Source organism: Danio rerio, chromosome 17 (genome assembly GCF_049306965.1).
Source record: "Danio rerio strain Tuebingen ecotype United States chromosome 17, GRCz12tu, whole genome shotgun sequence".
Lineage (NCBI taxonomy): Eukaryota > Metazoa > Chordata > Actinopteri > Cypriniformes > Danionidae > Danio > Danio rerio.
This window is the reverse complement of record NC_133192.1, coordinates 30,367,511-30,386,711: the sequence shown is the minus strand read 5'-3', so window position 1 is coordinate 30,386,711 and position 19,201 is coordinate 30,367,511. Positions and strand designations below refer to the sequence as shown.

Sequence of the window (19,201 nt, the reverse complement as noted above, 5' to 3'; positions counted from 1 at the left end):
TTTTTAATGAACAGGGGTTTGTTTCCCAAACCACAACATAACTTGCGGCTGAACTATTATAGTAAGATGCATAGTAAAGTCTGCTTTTACAACGACACATTCAAACCACTGCAGAAATGTTCTAACCAACAGACCCATGTCATATACAGTACAGATACATTTCTTAGTAAATAACCTATTATAAATTAAAAGCATTAACGTTTGCTATATATTTTTGTTTCCACAAGCTTCAGAGACCAAACCTAAGTTCTGTTTTTAAATAATAGGTCACCTATAGCTTTCATCATGAGCCTCGGCTGCGTTCAAAGTGGCATCAATGTTTTCAAAGTGCATTAAAAAGGGAACGCAATTGTCAATGTAAAGATTGCTAAAACTAAACTGCAAAAATATTTGAAACTAAACTGCACCTAAGAGAGATGACATTAATGCTTTTTTTTTAATGATTCCAACTTTGAATGATGGAACGTTCGAAAGGAATAGGGCATGGGGGGGATAACTTGGAATAGAACACATCCAGGAACTATGCTTATAACATCAGCTCTAGAGGTGTAATTACAAGCATACAAGTCTGCGATGCAGTTTGCGATTGTTCGTCGGAATGATGGATTTGGGAAACGCTTTATTTCAAGTAGAAACTTATATACATTATATTTCTAGTAGTAATATAGAAACCATATTTTCACAGCATTTATTCTACAAGCTCCATTTCAAGTTAACATTCTGTTAGATCACCTATTATACCACTCAGCAGAAATCAATTGCTTTTTGGTGGATAGTTCCAGCAGAATTGAAAATCTGTTATTAATTCTCATCCTTAGACTATCCAAGATGTGAATTTGGTTATTGATAAATTTCAAGCCAATCAGCACTTCAAGAGTGAAAAGATATACAGCAAATCTACACAACTCCATAGCTTCTGTTTAAAAAACTGAGCATAATTACTTTCAATCCACAGCCATTGTAAATGGTCCTGAGCGTGAACTGTGTAAACAGTCAGTCAGTATGACTTGCATGTTATGAATCAAAGAAGACTATTCCAGCTAAAAATCATCAATAATGTTATATTGAGGGTGAATGTCACCTTTGACATTATTTTTGGGTGATCTTTTCAATGCCAATTTCATAACTGATATTTATGAACTTCTAGTGTAAATTTGACATTGCTTTATTAGAAAAGCAGAAAAGCACTTAGCAGCAGTTATTATGCTTTAGCTTGGTATATTCAATCAATTTAATCTGTTTGATTAAACAGTTCTCACATTATTCTGTTTAATTAATAACCAAAATTTTGGTTCAATGCCACATTATACTGGTGAGGCAAAAAAAAGTCCTTACTTGCCCTGATATACACTGTAACATACACATCTACTATAATGAGATTTTCCAAATATCATGGAAGCAACAACTTGAGGACAAAATCCACTAAATATTTTGAAAGGTTTCAGCACAAGAGACAGGCCTGCAGTGCAGTGATGCTGTGTTCCAGTAGGCTACAAGCCCCTCACTGGCTCAATAAGTAGGCTACAAAACGTCATCACTGTCAATGGAAAATACAATGCAGAACACTTAATGACGCTACACATTCAGTGTGTTTCAGCTGATTCAGGTTATGAAGTAAATAATGTTCTATCAGTAATTAAAAACAATTTCAATGCAATTTTCTGCCTTTTGAAAGTTTACAGCTCAGTTGTGAACCTGTAGCAGAATCCTAAATTATACATTACTAAATATAATAGGCTCATAAATTTATAGACATAAACGGATGATATAGCCTATGAAAAGCAATATTTTAATAAAGCATTCAAGTTCGTCGTAACTTAACATCATGTGAGGTTGGAACGAAATTCCAAATTCCCATAAATGCTTAAGTAACAAGTGGGCTAAAAGTTGGGCTATTTCCAAACTCCGGACCGCCACTTCTTGTTCAGGGTGATGAAATCTGTGGCATTTTTACGTGAACGACAATGAATGAAACATGAGGATTATGGAAAGTGTTACCTTCTGGTCCACGATGGAGCATGCCATCTCTCGGACTTGCGCCAGGCTGAACTCGCCGGAGTCCAGCAGGACGGGTTCCCGGCTCAACCCGATCTGGATTTGGAAAGAAATGCCTTGCGACCCCGGGAGGGGGCTCGGCGGTCGGATTACCGGAGGTACGCTCATATGAATCCCCTGTTGTCAACACAATTACGCCTGGTGGACAGCGATCGGATCGGGCTGTTTCACACACGAGTTCACACACCGGTTGCGCAAAACTGAGGCAAACTTCAGATCCCTAAAGACGTTCAGAGGGTAAACGAGCGAAAAACGTGAATTTGAGGAAAAAGCGATAGCACGGAAATGCAAAGAGTTATTTGGACATTGAGAGGCGAGGATGATGATGATGATGGAGATATAGACGTCAGATATGTTTAATGTTGGGCTCTGATCAGACACCGCCTCCTGGCTCCTTCATCATCACAGCTCAGATGATGCTGCAATGGCGATCGGGGATGTGAATTTGAAAGTTTATGTGCTGTGGATTCATTCTTCCCTCTTTGAAATATAGATAAAATTGGTGTTTTTCCCGTTTACCGGACTTATGAAGTGGAATCGGTAGCCTGACAATAATTGCCATGGTAACCGTAGCTTCCGCCAAAATACTTCCGCAAAACCATATGGGGCATCATTCTTCACACAGCAATGTAAGATTTTAGAATAATCGTTTTTGTTTTATGTAACAGGTGTGGCTAATGTCATGTTACGAGTTGTGATTTAAACCTGAATCTATCTATCTATCTATCTATCTATCTATCTATCTATCTATCTATCTATCTATCTATCTATCTATCTATCTATCTATCTATCTATCTATCTATCTATCTATCTACACACACACATTAAAAAATGTATGTATTTATATGTGTACATATACATACACATACATACATACACAAAAAAGAAAAAATAATAATAATAAAATATATATATATATATATATATATATATATATATATATATATATATATATATATATATATATAAATATATATATTTTTTATTATTATTATTATTATTTTTGTTACATAAAACAAAAACGGTATACATATATATATAGCTAGGTTAGTTTCCAGCGATAATTTCTATAAAAAATGGCAGTTCTGTTGCTTGATATAAAAGTAACCCCCATTCACATATGTACAATCATTCATCATATCAACTTGTGAGGATGGGCTCTTTTTATTATGCAGAAATATATGTATGCTGTTAGCCGTTTCTATGGGCCACTAAATTGGTCTTTATATGTAATCCAGTATGTAAACATTTGATGGCAAGTTGACTGTGCATCTGCAACTGTAGTTTAAACCATTCATAAATATCTACATTCGCAAAAAGCTTGAGTCGTAACACAAGACAAGCTAACGATGACAAAAATTTATATTCATTAATTTTCCTTTGGCTTAATCCATTCTTCATCAGTGGCCAACACAGAAGAATGAACCGTCAACTATTCCAGCATATGTTTTATGCAGCGGATGCCTTTCCAGCTGCAACCCAGTACTGGGAAACCCCCTTACACACTCATTCTCTCACACACACACACATCCTCATACACTATGGCTTTAGTTTACTCAATTCACCTGTACCGCATGTCTTTGGACTGTGGGGGAAACGAGAGCACCAAGAGGAAACCCAAACACGGGGAAACTAAAACACGCAAACACAGGCAGAACATGCAAACTCCACACAAAATTGCCAACTGGCCAGCCAGGAGTTGAACCAGCGACCTTCTTGCTGTGAGGTGACAGTGCTAACCATTGAGCCCCTGTGCCGCAACATTTATATTTAAATACACGTAATGTTGAGTTAAAACATAATCACTTTTTATAGGGATGCTAGAATGCAGTCAGTTTAGCAGTCAGAGGTTGCATAATGTTTTGCATCCTGGAAAGTGTTAAGCTTCTTAAATGTACTGTTAGTGGCATCGCATGGATCATAGATGGTGTCATCATGTGGCATCTGAGTATACATGGGCTATCTATGTCCATAATTCTCTGTAATCCACAAAGCAACAGGCTAAACTTCTCAGAATGCCTTAACAACACTATAGCAACCACAAATTAATCATGAAATCATCTCCAGGCTTTTCTGAAACCAAAGTTAGAATAGTTGAGTTGCACTGCATGGGTTAAATATTTCTATAAAATTATAAACGAAACGGAACAACTAAAAAACTGAATAAATATAGCTTTGGATTTTTTTATTTACCCCAATAGAAAGAAAAAAACAATGATTCATCAAATTTGCTCTTTATCCAGTAAAACATTCATGCAGCAGTCAACATCTGTAATAATAATAAAAAAAACTGTATATTAATGCCAGGTAATAAAATGCAAAGTGCAATGTTTTGAATGTAGATTACATTTTAAACAACAGATTATGATGATTACTAGTTATGGTGTTGGTAACTGTGAAAATGCAATATTACACTTTGTTAAAATGTCCATTCTATAAAATCTTGAATAGATTGTGTTCACCTTATTCTGCCATGGAAGTAAACTCTTTTCTGTGATCCTTTGTTTATTAAATCTTTTATTTTCTTAACACTTTATTTTAAAAAACCTCATTGCAATTTGTAAATTAGTAGCTTAGTAAATTGCAAATTTAGTAAATTGCAAATTAGTAGCTTAAAGGGTCACGAAACACCAAAACACATTTTTTGAGCTGTTGACAGTCGTATATGTGTCCCACACTGCTAAAAACACTATTAGGACACCTATATTTCACTAAAAAGTGTAAATTGGTTGTTTTTGCGTTATTTCAAGCAAATTCGTACTTCCTGTTTGAAACAAATTTTTGAAGCAGCGTCACGGTCATGACATAATAGCATTGTATTCCAGCGTGCAGACTTGACGTCTGTGCCAGAGTGTGTCTTATTACGTCTTACAGTGTGATGCATTAATGCATGAGTAAAGCTTGGTTAAAACCAATCAGCGTGCCCTATTGTGCAACTTCATTAATATTCATTACTGTCACAGTGTTTAGACAACATAGACGCCACGTTGTGTGTTCTCATCTGCAAACTTGTAGTCTCATCTTAATAAAGACGTGGCTCTAGTTGCTGTGGATTGTCCTGTCTCTACAGATTTGGTAAGTAAGCGACCAGTGCTCTTTGTTTATTCAGTTCGTATTTTATTCGTATCGAAAAAACTATTGCACCGAGTGTAAACAAGTTAGCACTACAACCAAACTATAACCTCATGTAGGATTTTGTGACTGGAATAACACACGTGGCTTTCTGACGCTACCTTCCGTTTGCTTCTAAGTTTCCGGGAGTTTTTTTTTCTCTCATTCGCCTTGCGGTATCAAACATTGCATAAAAATACACGCTTAGACCAGTTCCTAGAATCAAATATCTCGTTTTTCGTAAGGGACATGAATGAATTCCCTGAATGAAAGAGCCAAACTGCAGTTAAAGCCCACCATTTAATAATTTGGCAAATAATTCGACTACAGATGTCCATGTAAACACAGTCACATTGTCCGCTGTGGGTGTGTGTTTTGACTCTGAAATTCAGCGCGCCCAAATAGACACTCCCACACCATGCCTCTTTTCTTCCTCCGACACTCCCCCAAAACAAAGCTGGACCCGCCCACTTTTCTGACTTTTTCCAAAGTAGAGGTGTGAAAACACCCTGCTGAAACGAGGGGGTTTCATGGCCCTTTAAGCTAAATTTTCACCTGATATTAAAGAGATAGTTTTCCCAAAATGAAATTATACTGTACTCACTATTTACTCTCAAGTGGTTCCAAACCTTTATAAGTTTCCTTTTTCTTTTGAACACAAAAGAAGATATTTCTAAAAATGTTAGAAACCTGAAACCGCTGACTTCTATAGTAGGAAAAACAAATACTAGAATATATCAATAGTTACAAGTTTCCAATATTTAAAAAATAATAATAATTTGTGTTTAACAGAAAAGGTTCCACGTTTGTAACCATTTTTTGTCTATACAAATAGTTTTTTTCCAGTGTGTTGACTAAACTTAAACGGCCCTATCTTACACTCAAGGTGCAAGAAGGCGCAAGACATGCATGGTACAATTTGTTACTATTTTCAGACCAGCACAACAGTAATCTTCACATTTTGTGCCGCTCTGTTTAAAAAGCAAATTTGCCACTTTGTAGACTCATGGGTGTTCTGGTCTAAAAAGAAGGTGTGTAAAGGCGCATTGTTGGCACGTAAACTGTGCCACCGAGCAATGAAGGTCCAAATGCCTATGAGGGTCCAAACACGTACACATTGCTTAATACACACAGGATTTACTGCAATACGTAAATATCTTTACATCTGAAAAGTATAAAGGATTAAAACATTACAAAAACTTTTATTTTCTATATAAATATAACCACTGCCTCCATCTCAGGTGGCTTTTTTCAGTTTATTCATGACAACTTACTTTTGTATAATGTTATTGTTAGCAGTATTATTTATTTATATAAGTATAAGTATATATTATTTATATAAGTATTTATATTTGTTTTAATACAAAACACATTTTAGATTTGTCCATTTGTCGAGTTTTGGCATCACTAAATCGGGCATAAAAATAGGACCTGTGTTTGGATATAACTCAGTTTTTTGACCACACTTCGTTATTATTGTTCATTTATTTGGGTCATGGAAATTGGAAATGAATTTAAAAATAGTTTTGAAACAAATCTTTGAGCGAATCTTGCTTAAAATTAAATATGTTGGCTATTGAATGTCTTCAGTGGAGTGCGTACAACATGTTTCCTTATCCACGAAAGTAAAGGAGTAACGTAAAGAGTAAAAGTAAAGTAAAGAGGCTGAATAGAGGAAGCTTATATTTTAGTCTAAGCGCAGAGTGTTTGTTTAACTGTTTTCTTGCTAATGAAGCTTTCAGTTTTTCCAATTACAAAGTCTCCCATGTAAATAGCAAATACACAATGGCGAGACGTAACTGACTTTAAAAGGGAATGGGAGATGCTTCTTTGGTTGGTTTATTGCACATTATGCTCAAAACACACCCCTAACTTATTAAGAGAATAAGCACAACCCTGTAAGAGCATGCGCCGGGGTGCAAATGGTATTTTTTATCCTTAAAATACCAGAAGTGTACACGTCCTTAATGCTTTAATGAAAACTTTGTGCCTAGATCATTAAAACACAGCCCAAAGTCTGCATAAAATCAAAAATTTCAATCTTTTTTTTGCTAGCACACTTTGTTATTTTGGGCTGCACAGTGGTGCTGTGGGTAGCATGTTAGCCTCAAAGCAAAAAGGTTGCTGGTTCAACCCTCGGCTGGGTCAGTTGGCATTTCTGTGTGGAGTTTGCATCTCCCCGTGTTGGCGTGGATTTCCTCTGGGTGCTCCAGGTTCCCAGACAAGTCCAAAGACATGCGGTACAGGTCATTTGGTTAAGCTAAATTGTCTGTAGTGTAGGAGTGTGAATTTGTGTATGGATGTTTCCCAGTGATTGGTTGCAGCTGGAAGGGCATGCGCTGTGTAAAACTTATGCTGGATAAGTTGGCGGTTCATTCCGCTGTGGCGACCCCTGATTAAGAAAGGGAACAAGCTGAAAAAAAAATGAATGAATGAAGGAACATTGTTATTCTTTAGCTGCATATTAACTTAAAAAAAGGAGCAAAAAATCAATTAAAGTCTGCTCATTTGCTTCTGCGTTTGATGGTTTCAGCCACAATATCCTTAATCATGCCCCTCTTACTGTTAGTTTAAAACAAAACATTGATCCACAAAAAGAAAGCCCCACCCTCTATTCCATATTCAGTTTTCACTTAGAAGTACATCAACATACTCAAATAAAAGTCTCAGTAGCTTATAGTTCACGCGGACTTTAAATCTGCCACGTGTAATGAGTGAATAGTCTCCAATTAAGTGACAATGTAGGTAGACCATATAATCTCGTCTATCTAAATTAATTAGGGAGGAGCCAGTGTTTGCCTCAGTACAGCCCAGTAAAACCTATAATAAGGCCACACCAGTTGTATCCGTTTCTCTCAGACAGACTTGAGTGGCTCATTAAATGCCTGTTATTGCGATTGAAAGTTACACATTAGGATGCAAATAACTGTGGCCAGGCTTGAGTGGGCCAACTGTGTTCATGCACCTCCGTGTGTGCCGGCATTTTGTAAACAGAAGGGCTCAAGGACTTGTAGTTGCTAGGAGAGAAGCCAGCTGATGCTCGCCTCCTACGCATGGAGCAACTGTGTTCATCACTGCTGCAAAACCATGCAGAAGGCCAGCAATATCACTCCATTCAATTAGAGCGATCGCTAATAGGATGGCTTGTTTTTAGGTCAAATTAAATCCACACAGGCTTACCATGTTTGTCAGAGAGCAGGCAAATTTCCCCAAACAAACGATGTGTTGATTGTGGCAACATTTGTTACAGTCAACTTCATTCGCAACAGGAAGTGTTATTTGAAGCTGTATTGCTGGATGCTTGTCAGTGGATAGAATTAATGAGTACTGGAGTGGTTATTATAGATGTCTTTGAAGGGATAATGCATTGTAAAATTAATTTCAAATGTAGCACATTGACAGATTCATTACAATCGCTTGGCAGTTAAAAAAAAAAAAACAAGACAGTCTGAACACTAACCTTTTTTCTTGTATTTCATCATTTTTTATTAACAACCATAATATGTTCAAAATGCGTATGCTATTTTTTAAGGAATAAAAAAAGAGTTGCTATTTTATAAAAATTAAAAATCTTAACATAATATTTCTCAACCATTTTTTGTAACTACTTACAATGACAATAAAAATTAAGAAATGTAAAAAAAGAATGTACAATATTAGAGCATTATAATTGTATCTGCAATTTCATCAAATTAAATGTTTATTATAAAAATATAATGAGAAATGATTTTAAATACATAAGTGCTATTTAAGTGCTATATAGCACAAGTAATGGTTCTTTAGTGGTGATTTAGATGCACCTACTGTATATCTGTAGCACTTAAATAGGTTATTTCCATTCTTCCAGATGATCCCACTTATTCCGAGGTCAGTTATAGACAAGCCAAAACTAGTTTTACAGCCCAATATTTTTGTCAGTTATGACATGCTAAATCTCCTAGTCCCCGCAGTTGAATCAGCAGTCACAGATAGACAGAGAGGGAGCGCATATGTGCATGTAAATGACATGGGCATATCTAATAGCTCATATAAAGTGTTAGGTACACTTAAGCAAATATTTTGGAGAATATTAGCTAGTTGGTAAATCCCCAATGTCTCACTGGTGACCTATACGTTGGTGTTCTCGAGATAAGGACTCACGATCACTGAGTTACTATGGTTATTCAATTCAATTCATGTTTATTTATATAGCGCTTTTACAATGTAGATTGTGTTAAAGCAGCGTAACACCGAAGGTCTAGTAAACTGAAACTGCGTCAGTTCAGTTTTTAGAGTTGAAGTTCAGTTTAGTTCAGTTCAGTTCAGTGTGGTTTAAGTTTCACTGCTGAAAGTCCAGTCACTGAAGAGCAAATCCATTGATGTGCAGCTCTACAAGTTCCAAACTAAGCAAGACAGTTGGCAAAAGTGGCGAGGAACAAAACTTCACCAAATGACAAAAGTGAAGGAAAAAACCTCGAGAGAAACCAGTTGGGCACAATTATTTCTCCTCTGGCCAAACTTCCTGTTGAGGCTGGAGATGGTTACTACTGGTTTTTGGGGAAAGCTCATTTATTTCCAACTGTGATCAGAACGAGATGGGTTTATAGTGGCAGACAGGGTGCAGATGCAAGCTAAGTTGCATGCAAAGCTTTTAATGTGCACACCTAACCTCGTCCAACCCTACGCCTCACAGTGACATTACTGGTTCCATTGAGTGCATTGTGTCTGTGACTGCATGTTTGAGACTGCTGCACATGCAAGTCTGCAGTCAGATACTATGAATCAGAACTGCCTGGAACATCTTGTGCATATGTATATGTAGTTTATTGCATACTCCCAAGCCAATCGGAAAAAAAAGTTTTCAACAGATTTTTAACTCATATTTGCTCAAAACTATTTCAGAAACCTACATGTTTATTTACCAAAAGTATTTTTAAGGTCCCGTAAAGTGCTTTGAAATGTGCATTTTTCATTCGATGTTTGATGTAATTGCAACTGGAAAATGAAGAAAGGGTGGGACATAGAGTAGCTCCTCCATTTAAAAAAGCAGCCAATAGTGTTTTTGCTCTGCCAGTGAGAATGGTTAAAGCAAATGAAAATCGTCCTAAAGGGGGCGGGGCATATCAGATGCTAGAGAGCATTTGATTGGTCAAATTTGATGAGAAATCAAGTATCAAAAAATCATTGATTAATTTATGCGGAGAATACAAACTGCAAGCTTTGGATGTTTATATCAGGTTTATTTATTATTTTTTTGTCACTGTTTTGGAACACACCAGCTAGTAGATTTCCTTAAAACTAACTGACAGAAACTCGCATCTTAAAATGTTCTATTTAATTTCATGGCACCTAAAAATGTTTTATTTATGTATAGTTTAAAATGAATTAAATACTAAACATTTAATGTTATTTAAATGTTTATATTGATAGGTAATAAAAACAGTCTTTACTAAATACAAGAATTTCATTTATCTCTTTTGTCAAAATGAGTTAATGGGTTCATCATCTTTTTCCTCACCTTCATGTCATTCAAAAGCTGTATGACTCTGTTTTGACAATGCAAGTCATTCACGTTCAAAACAACACAAAACATTTTCAGACGATCTCCTGTTGAAACAACATGACTAAACTTTAAATTTGTCATGTAAAACGTTTTAAAACAAGTTGACAGTTGTTCATAACCTCATATTTCTCTTTCAGTTTGCAAGCTTCTGGTGGCCGCTTCTCTAAAATCAACAGAACCACAGCATTTAGTTAAGGTGGCACAAACATCTCGCATGCTGCTTCCATTCCAGGTGAATAACCTTTGCATGCGCATCGATTCTTGTTTGACTCGGTAAACTCTTCGTGACACGCAATTGCTCATTTGACAAAGGGAACTAAAATTATTCCACTCATAAGCCTGTAAAATAATCTTCCTTAAATAAATCTAAATTACAGAAGACAGGAAGTCAAAAGATTATCGGAGCATGTCACACAGAAAGAGGGAGCAAACGCTGGCATATGCCAAAGCACCTCTTGACAGATAATAAGGTTTCTCTGTGTTAGGAGCCATTACAGGTCAGGACCCCCAGCAGCATGTCATGATGACTTCTAATTGCAATTTATGTAATAAGTGGGAAAGAGTTTTAGTAACATGGTCGAAAATGGAGAATAAATGATTAGGGGCTTGGCAGAAATGACAGTTTTCAGTTTAGAACCCGCTCTCTCTCTCTCTTTCTCGCTCAGCAATTAACTCAACGCCCATTACATCCTCAGTGCTGATCTGACTGACAGGCAAAATGTCTATATTTATAATTATGGAGAGTGGAGTGACTGCTCCATCAAGCCTTTTTGTGACATGTAGGTTTTGACTGATACAGTTTGGTGTCAGCTGTGGCATCTTTGGCCGGTGGAGGTTGTGATTTGGTTTGGTTAAAGCTTTATATACCAGTTCATTAATGTATTGATATGCCATCATATATATATATATATATATATATTTATTTATTTATTTATTTATTTAAAGTTAAACCCAAAAAGTAACTTCGAAAACTAATATCGAAAATTATCGAAACTGCTGATATTGTATAAAATAAGCCAGTCATATTTGCTTATATATAGTTCTTTTTTCATATGAATTTTTTTAGTTATTTTGTTAAAAAGGTACACACTATTCTGTGAAGTTTTACTGTTGTTTACTGTACAAGCATTGATGTTTACTAAAAGTGAAGTAAAAATCAAACAAAATTAAAAGTGTCACATGCCACATCCAATCATATATGCATTTAGCAGAATATATGTATTTATAATTTGGAAAAAACATCTGTTTGTGTCAGGAAATACTCATTTTCCAAACTCAGAATCAAACATTTATCTTCATAACATGCAACGTAAAATCACCAGCCATCAGCTATAAGGTGGCCGCTGATCTGAAATAAACTCGTTATGGCAATCAAAGGGTTAAAGTGGAAGCATCAAAGGAAAATAAGCATGTCTGATGTGAAGCCATTGTTTGACAAGAGCCACTCGTCAATCTTTTTTGGCCTCTTCAGCCACGGTGGCCTTTCTGCACGCTCAGTCTCATTCAGCCCCTCATTCACTGACCTTTTGTTACCATTCATTATCTTTCCTGCAGACATCTTCAAAGCTAACAAAACTCACAATTCAAACAGTTTGCAATCCAGTGCCTGCTTTCCCATGAAACTCCAGCACTATTTCCTAATGTTCAGGTTCATGAGGTATAATTCAGCAGATTTATTTCACACGATAAACTATTAAGATTTTTTTTCCCTCTTTTTTGGATATTGTGAAATTGGCTCGTCTTCTTGCACAAACTTTCTTGTTTATTTAGTATGTGGTCAGCGGGGACGCGTATTAAATATCTGGAGAGACTACTTGAGTGAAAAAGTCTTCTATTTGTTGGCTGATTTTGTTTGTTTTATATTCATTGTGATTGTAACTTTGGCAGCGATCGAAATCCCCACAGCGAAGACGCCTTTTCTGTAATGACACTTCTGAGGACTCTGCAAAAAGGTCCTGTTTAGAATGTTGTAGTTTTGCTGGGTGAAATTCAAATAACAATAGGAAGCATATATAACAGGGTATGTAAATGCCAATACCCTGATAGAAGTGTGAAGTAAAGTGTTTTGGGCTGGGCCTGCACATATTCCGTCTATTGTGTTTGTGCTGCATTTAACTGCACCATATTGATTGGTGGAAAGGATGTCAGGGGTGAAAGAAAATTGGGGGACTTTAATGCTGTTATTTTCGGTTTGGTCAACCGATAAGTGTTAGATATAACCACCTGCTATCTTGTTTAGTTTAATAACTGTTAAAGAGTTCACCCAATTAAATAAAACATCGCCTTTGTCTTGAGCCTGGTATTAACATGCATTTTTAGTGATGTGATCAAACTTTGTCAGCTGAAATAAGTGACATTTTCTAGCTGCCATTAAAAAGTCAAGAATCATTCAATCAATTATGTTTTTCTGAAATAATTTCTTTGTCTTCATTGTTTGTTCTACATTATTAAACAACTTTTTGTGCCTTTTCATCTATGTTTGAAGTCTACACTGCTGGAACAGCACAATTGTACATGAAAACAGTTGTGCATGATTACTACACACTAAAGCAATACATCACTGCACAGTGCTTGTGATTGCGTGCAATATACTGACACTGAGGAAAAGAAACTGTTCAATCAAGTTGTTATTTTTGTTTTATGTGATGACAAAAGGATTTGTGTAGCTTGAAAATTTTCAAATTGAACCATTCGAGTCCCAAAGACAAACTAAGGTCTCAGGGGCTTGAACCGATAAAAGGTTTATTTTTGGGTGAACTAATACTTAAATTTGGTGTGAACCCGAGTTTGTATTTTTGATGCATAGTATAATTTGTGCATTTATTTGTGCATTAAATCATCTACAAATGAAGCAGTCGCATGGGTTTATGTGTTTTTGTAAGGTAAGGGGAGCCATCTAAACTATATATTTATTTGTTGTGTGTAATGATGATTTGCAGCATGTATTTATGGGAAAATCAGAAGCTTTTAACTTCTTCAATGCTATAAATAAACTTGTCTTTTAATAAAAACTGATCAGTTTGGGTTTATGAATACCTCTGAAAGTGCACTCAAAACAGTATTGCTACTGTTTATTTAAGCTACTAATTAAAAATGATCTGAATCAACACAATTCATCAGTTTTTTTGGTGACAGCTTAATTGTTTATTGTTCAATACACTTACATTTGTAAAAACTATTTTTTTTTTTTTTAGATTTGTGGAATGAATTGTGTGTAATCCAGCATTTTTACAGTGTGGCTGAAAGTGAGCAAACTGCTCAAAATGTTTCAGGCCTCATTATCATAATTTTTGCATCGTCCAATAGGGTATGTGCACATAGACTTTTAATTTTCAGTCAGCCAGCTCAAGCGTTTCCGGTGCACTGTCTTTCCTTTACAAAATCATCATATTTAAGATCTGCTTCCGTGATCTTCACTGCCTGATTGATATAAGATAAAAAGTGGGTCTCAGACCCGACAAGTAACATTACATTAAATTCCATTTTCCCTGCAATGTCTTTTAAATATGAAAATTATTTAACCCCAGTATTTTAATGACAGTGCTAGTGCTTATGCGGTCTGTCATCTCGTTTTATCCTTTATTTTTTGTCCATGTAATAAAAGTCCCACAAAACCCTTGATCCTTTTGATTTTTCATTACAGTTTTTCTCAGTCGCTTTAGTGCATTTCACACAACACTATTTACATTTGCACAACAGTTAATACATTTCTCGAAACAAATAGTCATTTGTGCACATCATAGTGGCAGTTTCTCATTCCTTTCAACAAATTGCAAATGATTTGGGACATGCATCAATTGCTTTCATACAGCTCTCTGCTGTTTATAACATTATCATTTCTTATGTCATGTTAGTCAAATTAACTAAAACTAAATTGTCATGTAATAAGTCATTACATACAACAATGTTGAACTAGTTGTCAAAATCAGTCAAGCTAATATTATAAAATATTTAAATCTTTTTTCCTAAAAATGTCTTCTAAATTGAACAATTTCATGAATGATTTACAGACCTGTGTATGTTGTAGGTTCAGTTCCTACAATATGTTCTGCAGTGTTGTTTTCAGTTGTGCACAGCTCTACCCAAAAGAAGTTTATGTTTGTTGTAAATAAGGGTGTATTTATTCTTTTGCACAATGCTGTGAATAAATTACGATTGTAAAGAGCACATGCAGTAAAAATGTGAAACATACATATTCAGTGTCTGTCTACTCAGATGCCTCACTAAATGCAGTGATGTCTAACTTTACTGTAGTTTTCAAACGGCTGTGCAAATAGTATATAGTGCTGTCTTGAGCATTTTCAGGAAGTGTCACCAAAATCTGACTTTATTGCATTGTAAAAAACTTACAGAAACTGTCATAATGAAAACATGACAAAGCCATATGACTATCTTGTTCATAAACAATGGAGTCAGGAATTTTCATCTTGATGACACTGACACTTTCATTGACATCAATACTTGCTTTTGAGGTATGAGCTATTCATTTTGAGCAAGTGACCTGCTTTTGCCGGTTATCAACTAGGTTTTGCAGTTTGTATTAATTGTTTTTGAGAAATGCATTAACTGTTGTGCAAATGTAGTGTTGTGAGAAATGCACCAAAGCCACTGAGAGAAACTGTAACACATAAAAAAACATTGGCGTCTTATTTTCATTGCAAATCAGGTGGGGAATGACGTTAACGTTTGAGTAAACTGTCCCTTTAAGTCAGTGCTAGTGCTAGTGGTAGCAGATGCTGAACTTCAATTAGCAATTAGTTGATTCTTGATTGTATGGTATTTGTTTTAGGGTGTAGATGAAATGATGTGGCAAGTTGTTTGTGATTTATGCGTGTTTGTTTGCAGGTGTGTGTATATATTGTGTGTCTTCTTCTCGTTCCCTCTCTTGTCTACTTCTGGAACCTACGGGACATTTAATTTGAGTCCTTGGGAATCCTCTAGTGAAAATGAGCTCACAAACAAGCTTACTTTGAAAAAACAGATGTAGAGTCACAGAGCCCTCTGCAGAGCATTTATAAATCTATAGCATTATAATTCATGCACGATGGAAACCAAATGCTGTATTGAAGTCATTTGTCTTCAAGCAAACAAATACTTTAAACTTTATATTATATATGAAGTTTATTTGCTCAGTTACTTTATAGATAGATAGAAAGATAGAAAGATAGACAGACAGACAGACAGACAGACAGACAGACACACACATACAGTTAAAGTCAGAATTATTAGCCCCCCTGAAATATTACTCCTAGATTATTTTTACCCCAATTTTTGTTTATTCTGTGTTTTTTCAACACATTTCTAAACATAATAGTTTTAATAACTAATTTCTTATAACTGATTTATTTTATCTTTGTCATGATGACAGCAAATAATATTTGACTATATATAACTTCTATACAGCTTAAAGTGAAATTTAAAGGCTAAACTAGGTTAATTAGGTTAACTAGGCAACATAGCGTAATTAGGCAAGTAATTGTATAACGATGGTTTGCTCTTTAGACTATTGAAAAAAATATATAGCTTAAAGGGGCTAATAATTTTGATCATAAAATGTTTTTTTAAAAATAAAAAAACTGCTTTTATTCTAGCTGAAATAAAACAAATAAGACTTTCTCCAGAAGAATAAATATTATCAGACATACTGAGAAAATGTCCTCGCTCTGTTAAAAATCCTTAGGGAAAATTTTAAAAAAGAAAAAACAAATCTAAGGGGGGTTAATAATTCCGACTTTAACTGCATATATATATATATATATATATATAAGTCATATATTTTAAAATTTAGACAATATAGTAAAAATCTATAGAATTATAGTTAATGCACGGTGGAAACCAAGTGCTGTACTGAGGGCTTTTGTCTGAGCCTTCAAGAAAAACATATATGTTATACTTTATATTACACATGAAGTTTATTTACAGATAGATAAACAGACAGACAGACAAATATATACATAGACAGATACATATATAGATTATATTTCATATAAAAGTAATAGATAATAATATAAATAGTCATATATATATTTTTAATTCCAGTATTTGCTTCTTTACTAATTGTTATGTATTTTTTATGCTTTTACTGTAATAATATTAGACTAAAATTTAATTCCTGCATAAAACGTATACCATTAATCTTTGTTTTATTCATTTTACAAAATGAAAAATCATTTATACTGTGTATTTTCATCCATGAAAACGTATACCAAAACCATAAAGCTGATTTTATTACTCTTTTTGTGCATTTATATGCTCACAAAAAACACTTTAGACAAAAAAAAACCCACTACAACACCTCATTTTTGCTTGACAGTTCATCAGCAATTACCATTTTTAGTTTTTATACCATGGCAATGAAACACGATCACACCAGCATGTAAATAACTGACATGATTACAACACCCTCGCATGAGAAAATTGCTTCTTCGTTATGCTGGCCGGGGCTTATTTTTGATACTTAACTGGGAAATTGAAAAGCAAACATCAGAAAACATATTGCAACACTGCCAGGGGCGGTCCCTCAGCACCCCAAATAAAAAACAACAAAGTGCACCTTTAATTATTTTGTGTCTCCCAATAACAACTTTAATTGGCTTGTGGAGGCAGGCAGGGACTGTGGAAGCGTAGTCTGCGTTCAGCTGGGACTTGAAGAGGACGGATACTGTCCCCTAATGGCTCACATCACTAGTTCTACAGTCTCAGGCCGCTAATGACTCGCTTGTCACCCATCTCGTTAGCACAGGGCAGACCTCGACAGGCCCTCCCCTTGCCCAGTCGCCAGGGACAGGCATAATTGGGTACAGGGTGTGGCTGGATTTAGGGCGGATGGCGGTCACTGTTGCATGTATGAGTACATTTGATAATAGATTCCCTGGAGACAGCATTAATCTACAGTTTCAAACCTGTAAATTGAACACCCGTGCTTTGGCCTTTTTCTCGACGCCCCCTAACAAGTCGTGCTTTTTAGTTGAAATGCATGGAGTTGTTTGTTCAAGTTGGTCATTCTCTGAGCTGGCAACTTTGCTTACTGAATGTTTATGGTGAATGTTTCAGAATTCTGCGGTGGTTTTTCCAACTGCTAGCCGTAAACTTGCAGGTGCCCCTCATCAAAATGCATGAATATGAATGAAGCATAATCGCGTTTCATTTGTAACCTGCTCTCCAGAGGACTTTCCGTCACAATATTGTGTCAAGGAATGTCTATAGACCATTTCTCTTATTTTACACAATTCAGTTTCTAGATTGGAGAAAAAATGTCAGGGGTCAGAGAATTTTATGAACACTTAAATAAATCAATTACTGTAACAGTAATAGCACAAGAAAATACATATATAGTTGTTAGTGCTGGGCAAAAATGTATCGCAATTAATCGCATCCAAAATAAAAGTTAGCTTAGATGTAATTTAAGGTTTATATAAATACAAACAGACATAATATATTTCAGAACATGTTTATTTATATATAGATATAAAATACAATATGTATGTATACAGGGCTCAACAATAAGGACTGCCCAATGGCCTGGGGCCAAGATGCTCGGGACAGTAGACAAAATCAGGCTAGTGCTGCCTTGTCACAAAATTTTAATTTGCCTGTAACTATTTATCAATTGTGTGCAAATACAGTTTCAGAATCAAGAAACAGTTTGTGCTTTTAAGCCTTTGAATGCTACCTTCTCTGTGAAGTTGTAAACACCATACTGCTTTTCGGTTTCTCTTATCTGATTGGATGTTGTGAGCATGTTTTTTTTTTTCTTTTTTTCTGTTTCTAACGTCTTGGAGACAGAAATTAATGTGGGTCCAACACGACGAAAAAATTAAGTGAATTTTTAAACTCCAGTATTTGCTTCTTTACTAATGGTTATGTAATTTTTCTGCTTTTAATGTAATAATATTAGACTAAAACTGAATTCTCATATAAAACGTACCAGTATATATGTTTTTGTCATTTTACAACTGTAAGATCATTTATACTGTGGATTTTCATTCATAAAAATGTATAACAAAACCATAAAGCTGATTTCATTACTTTTTGTTCATTTATATGCTCACAACTTTAGAAAAAACATTACACATGGTTTCACATGACACATTATGTAAAATATGTGGCTAAGAAATAGCTAATAACTACCTTTTTTTGTGGGGCCAGTGAAAATTTTGGCAGGGCAAGTAAAAATTTTAACTACTGATCCAATCGGGCCAGTAGAAAAAATCCTTAGTGTTGAACCCTGGTATATGATTAATTCATTTAATTTTCCTTTGGATTAATCCCTTAATTATGCAGGGTCGCCACAGCCGAATGAACTGCCATGTGCATATAAATTATAAATACATTCAAATATCTATAATAAAATTGTTTTGTATATTTTTTTGTTTCTACGTATGTCTGGTATCACATATACATAGTAAATATAGTTAATACATACGCATATGATATATATTATATATACATACTGCTGATGTTCATTTTTAGTTCAAGCAAAACCAATGTTTT

At 35.1% G+C, this 19,201-nt stretch overlaps 1 protein-coding gene and 2 long non-coding RNA genes across 11 annotated transcripts in view; 2 read left to right on the top strand and 1 right to left on the bottom strand.

The window, feature by feature from the left end:
- Positions 1-19,201, top strand: part of si:dkey-28g23.3 — a 199,214-nt gene that overhangs the window by 139,136 nt on the left and 40,877 nt on the right. The gene's annotated exons all lie outside the window — the stretch shown is intronic.
- prkd1 (protein kinase D1) overlaps positions 1-19,201 on the bottom strand; it is a 124,170-nt gene that overhangs the window by 83,296 nt on the left and 21,673 nt on the right. For 2 of the 5 annotated variants that reach the window (XM_005158816.6, XM_021467430.3), the window contains exon 1: positions 1,999-2,344. The exons of the other annotated variants lie outside the window; for them this stretch is intronic. In XM_005158816.6, coding sequence (XP_005158873.2) covers positions 1,999-2,163 — 165 coding nt within the window. In that variant the 5' untranslated portion in view covers positions 2,164-2,344. Of the gene's footprint in view, positions 1-1,998; positions 2,345-19,201 lie in introns of those variants that run through there. 5 annotated transcript variants of the gene reach the window in all.
- LOC141378587 (uncharacterized) lies at positions 1,921-13,105 on the top strand. Its single transcript, XR_012393452.1, has 3 exons — positions 1,921-2,684; positions 10,846-10,940; positions 12,263-13,105. It is a non-coding gene; the product is annotated as an uncharacterized lncRNA (long non-coding RNA).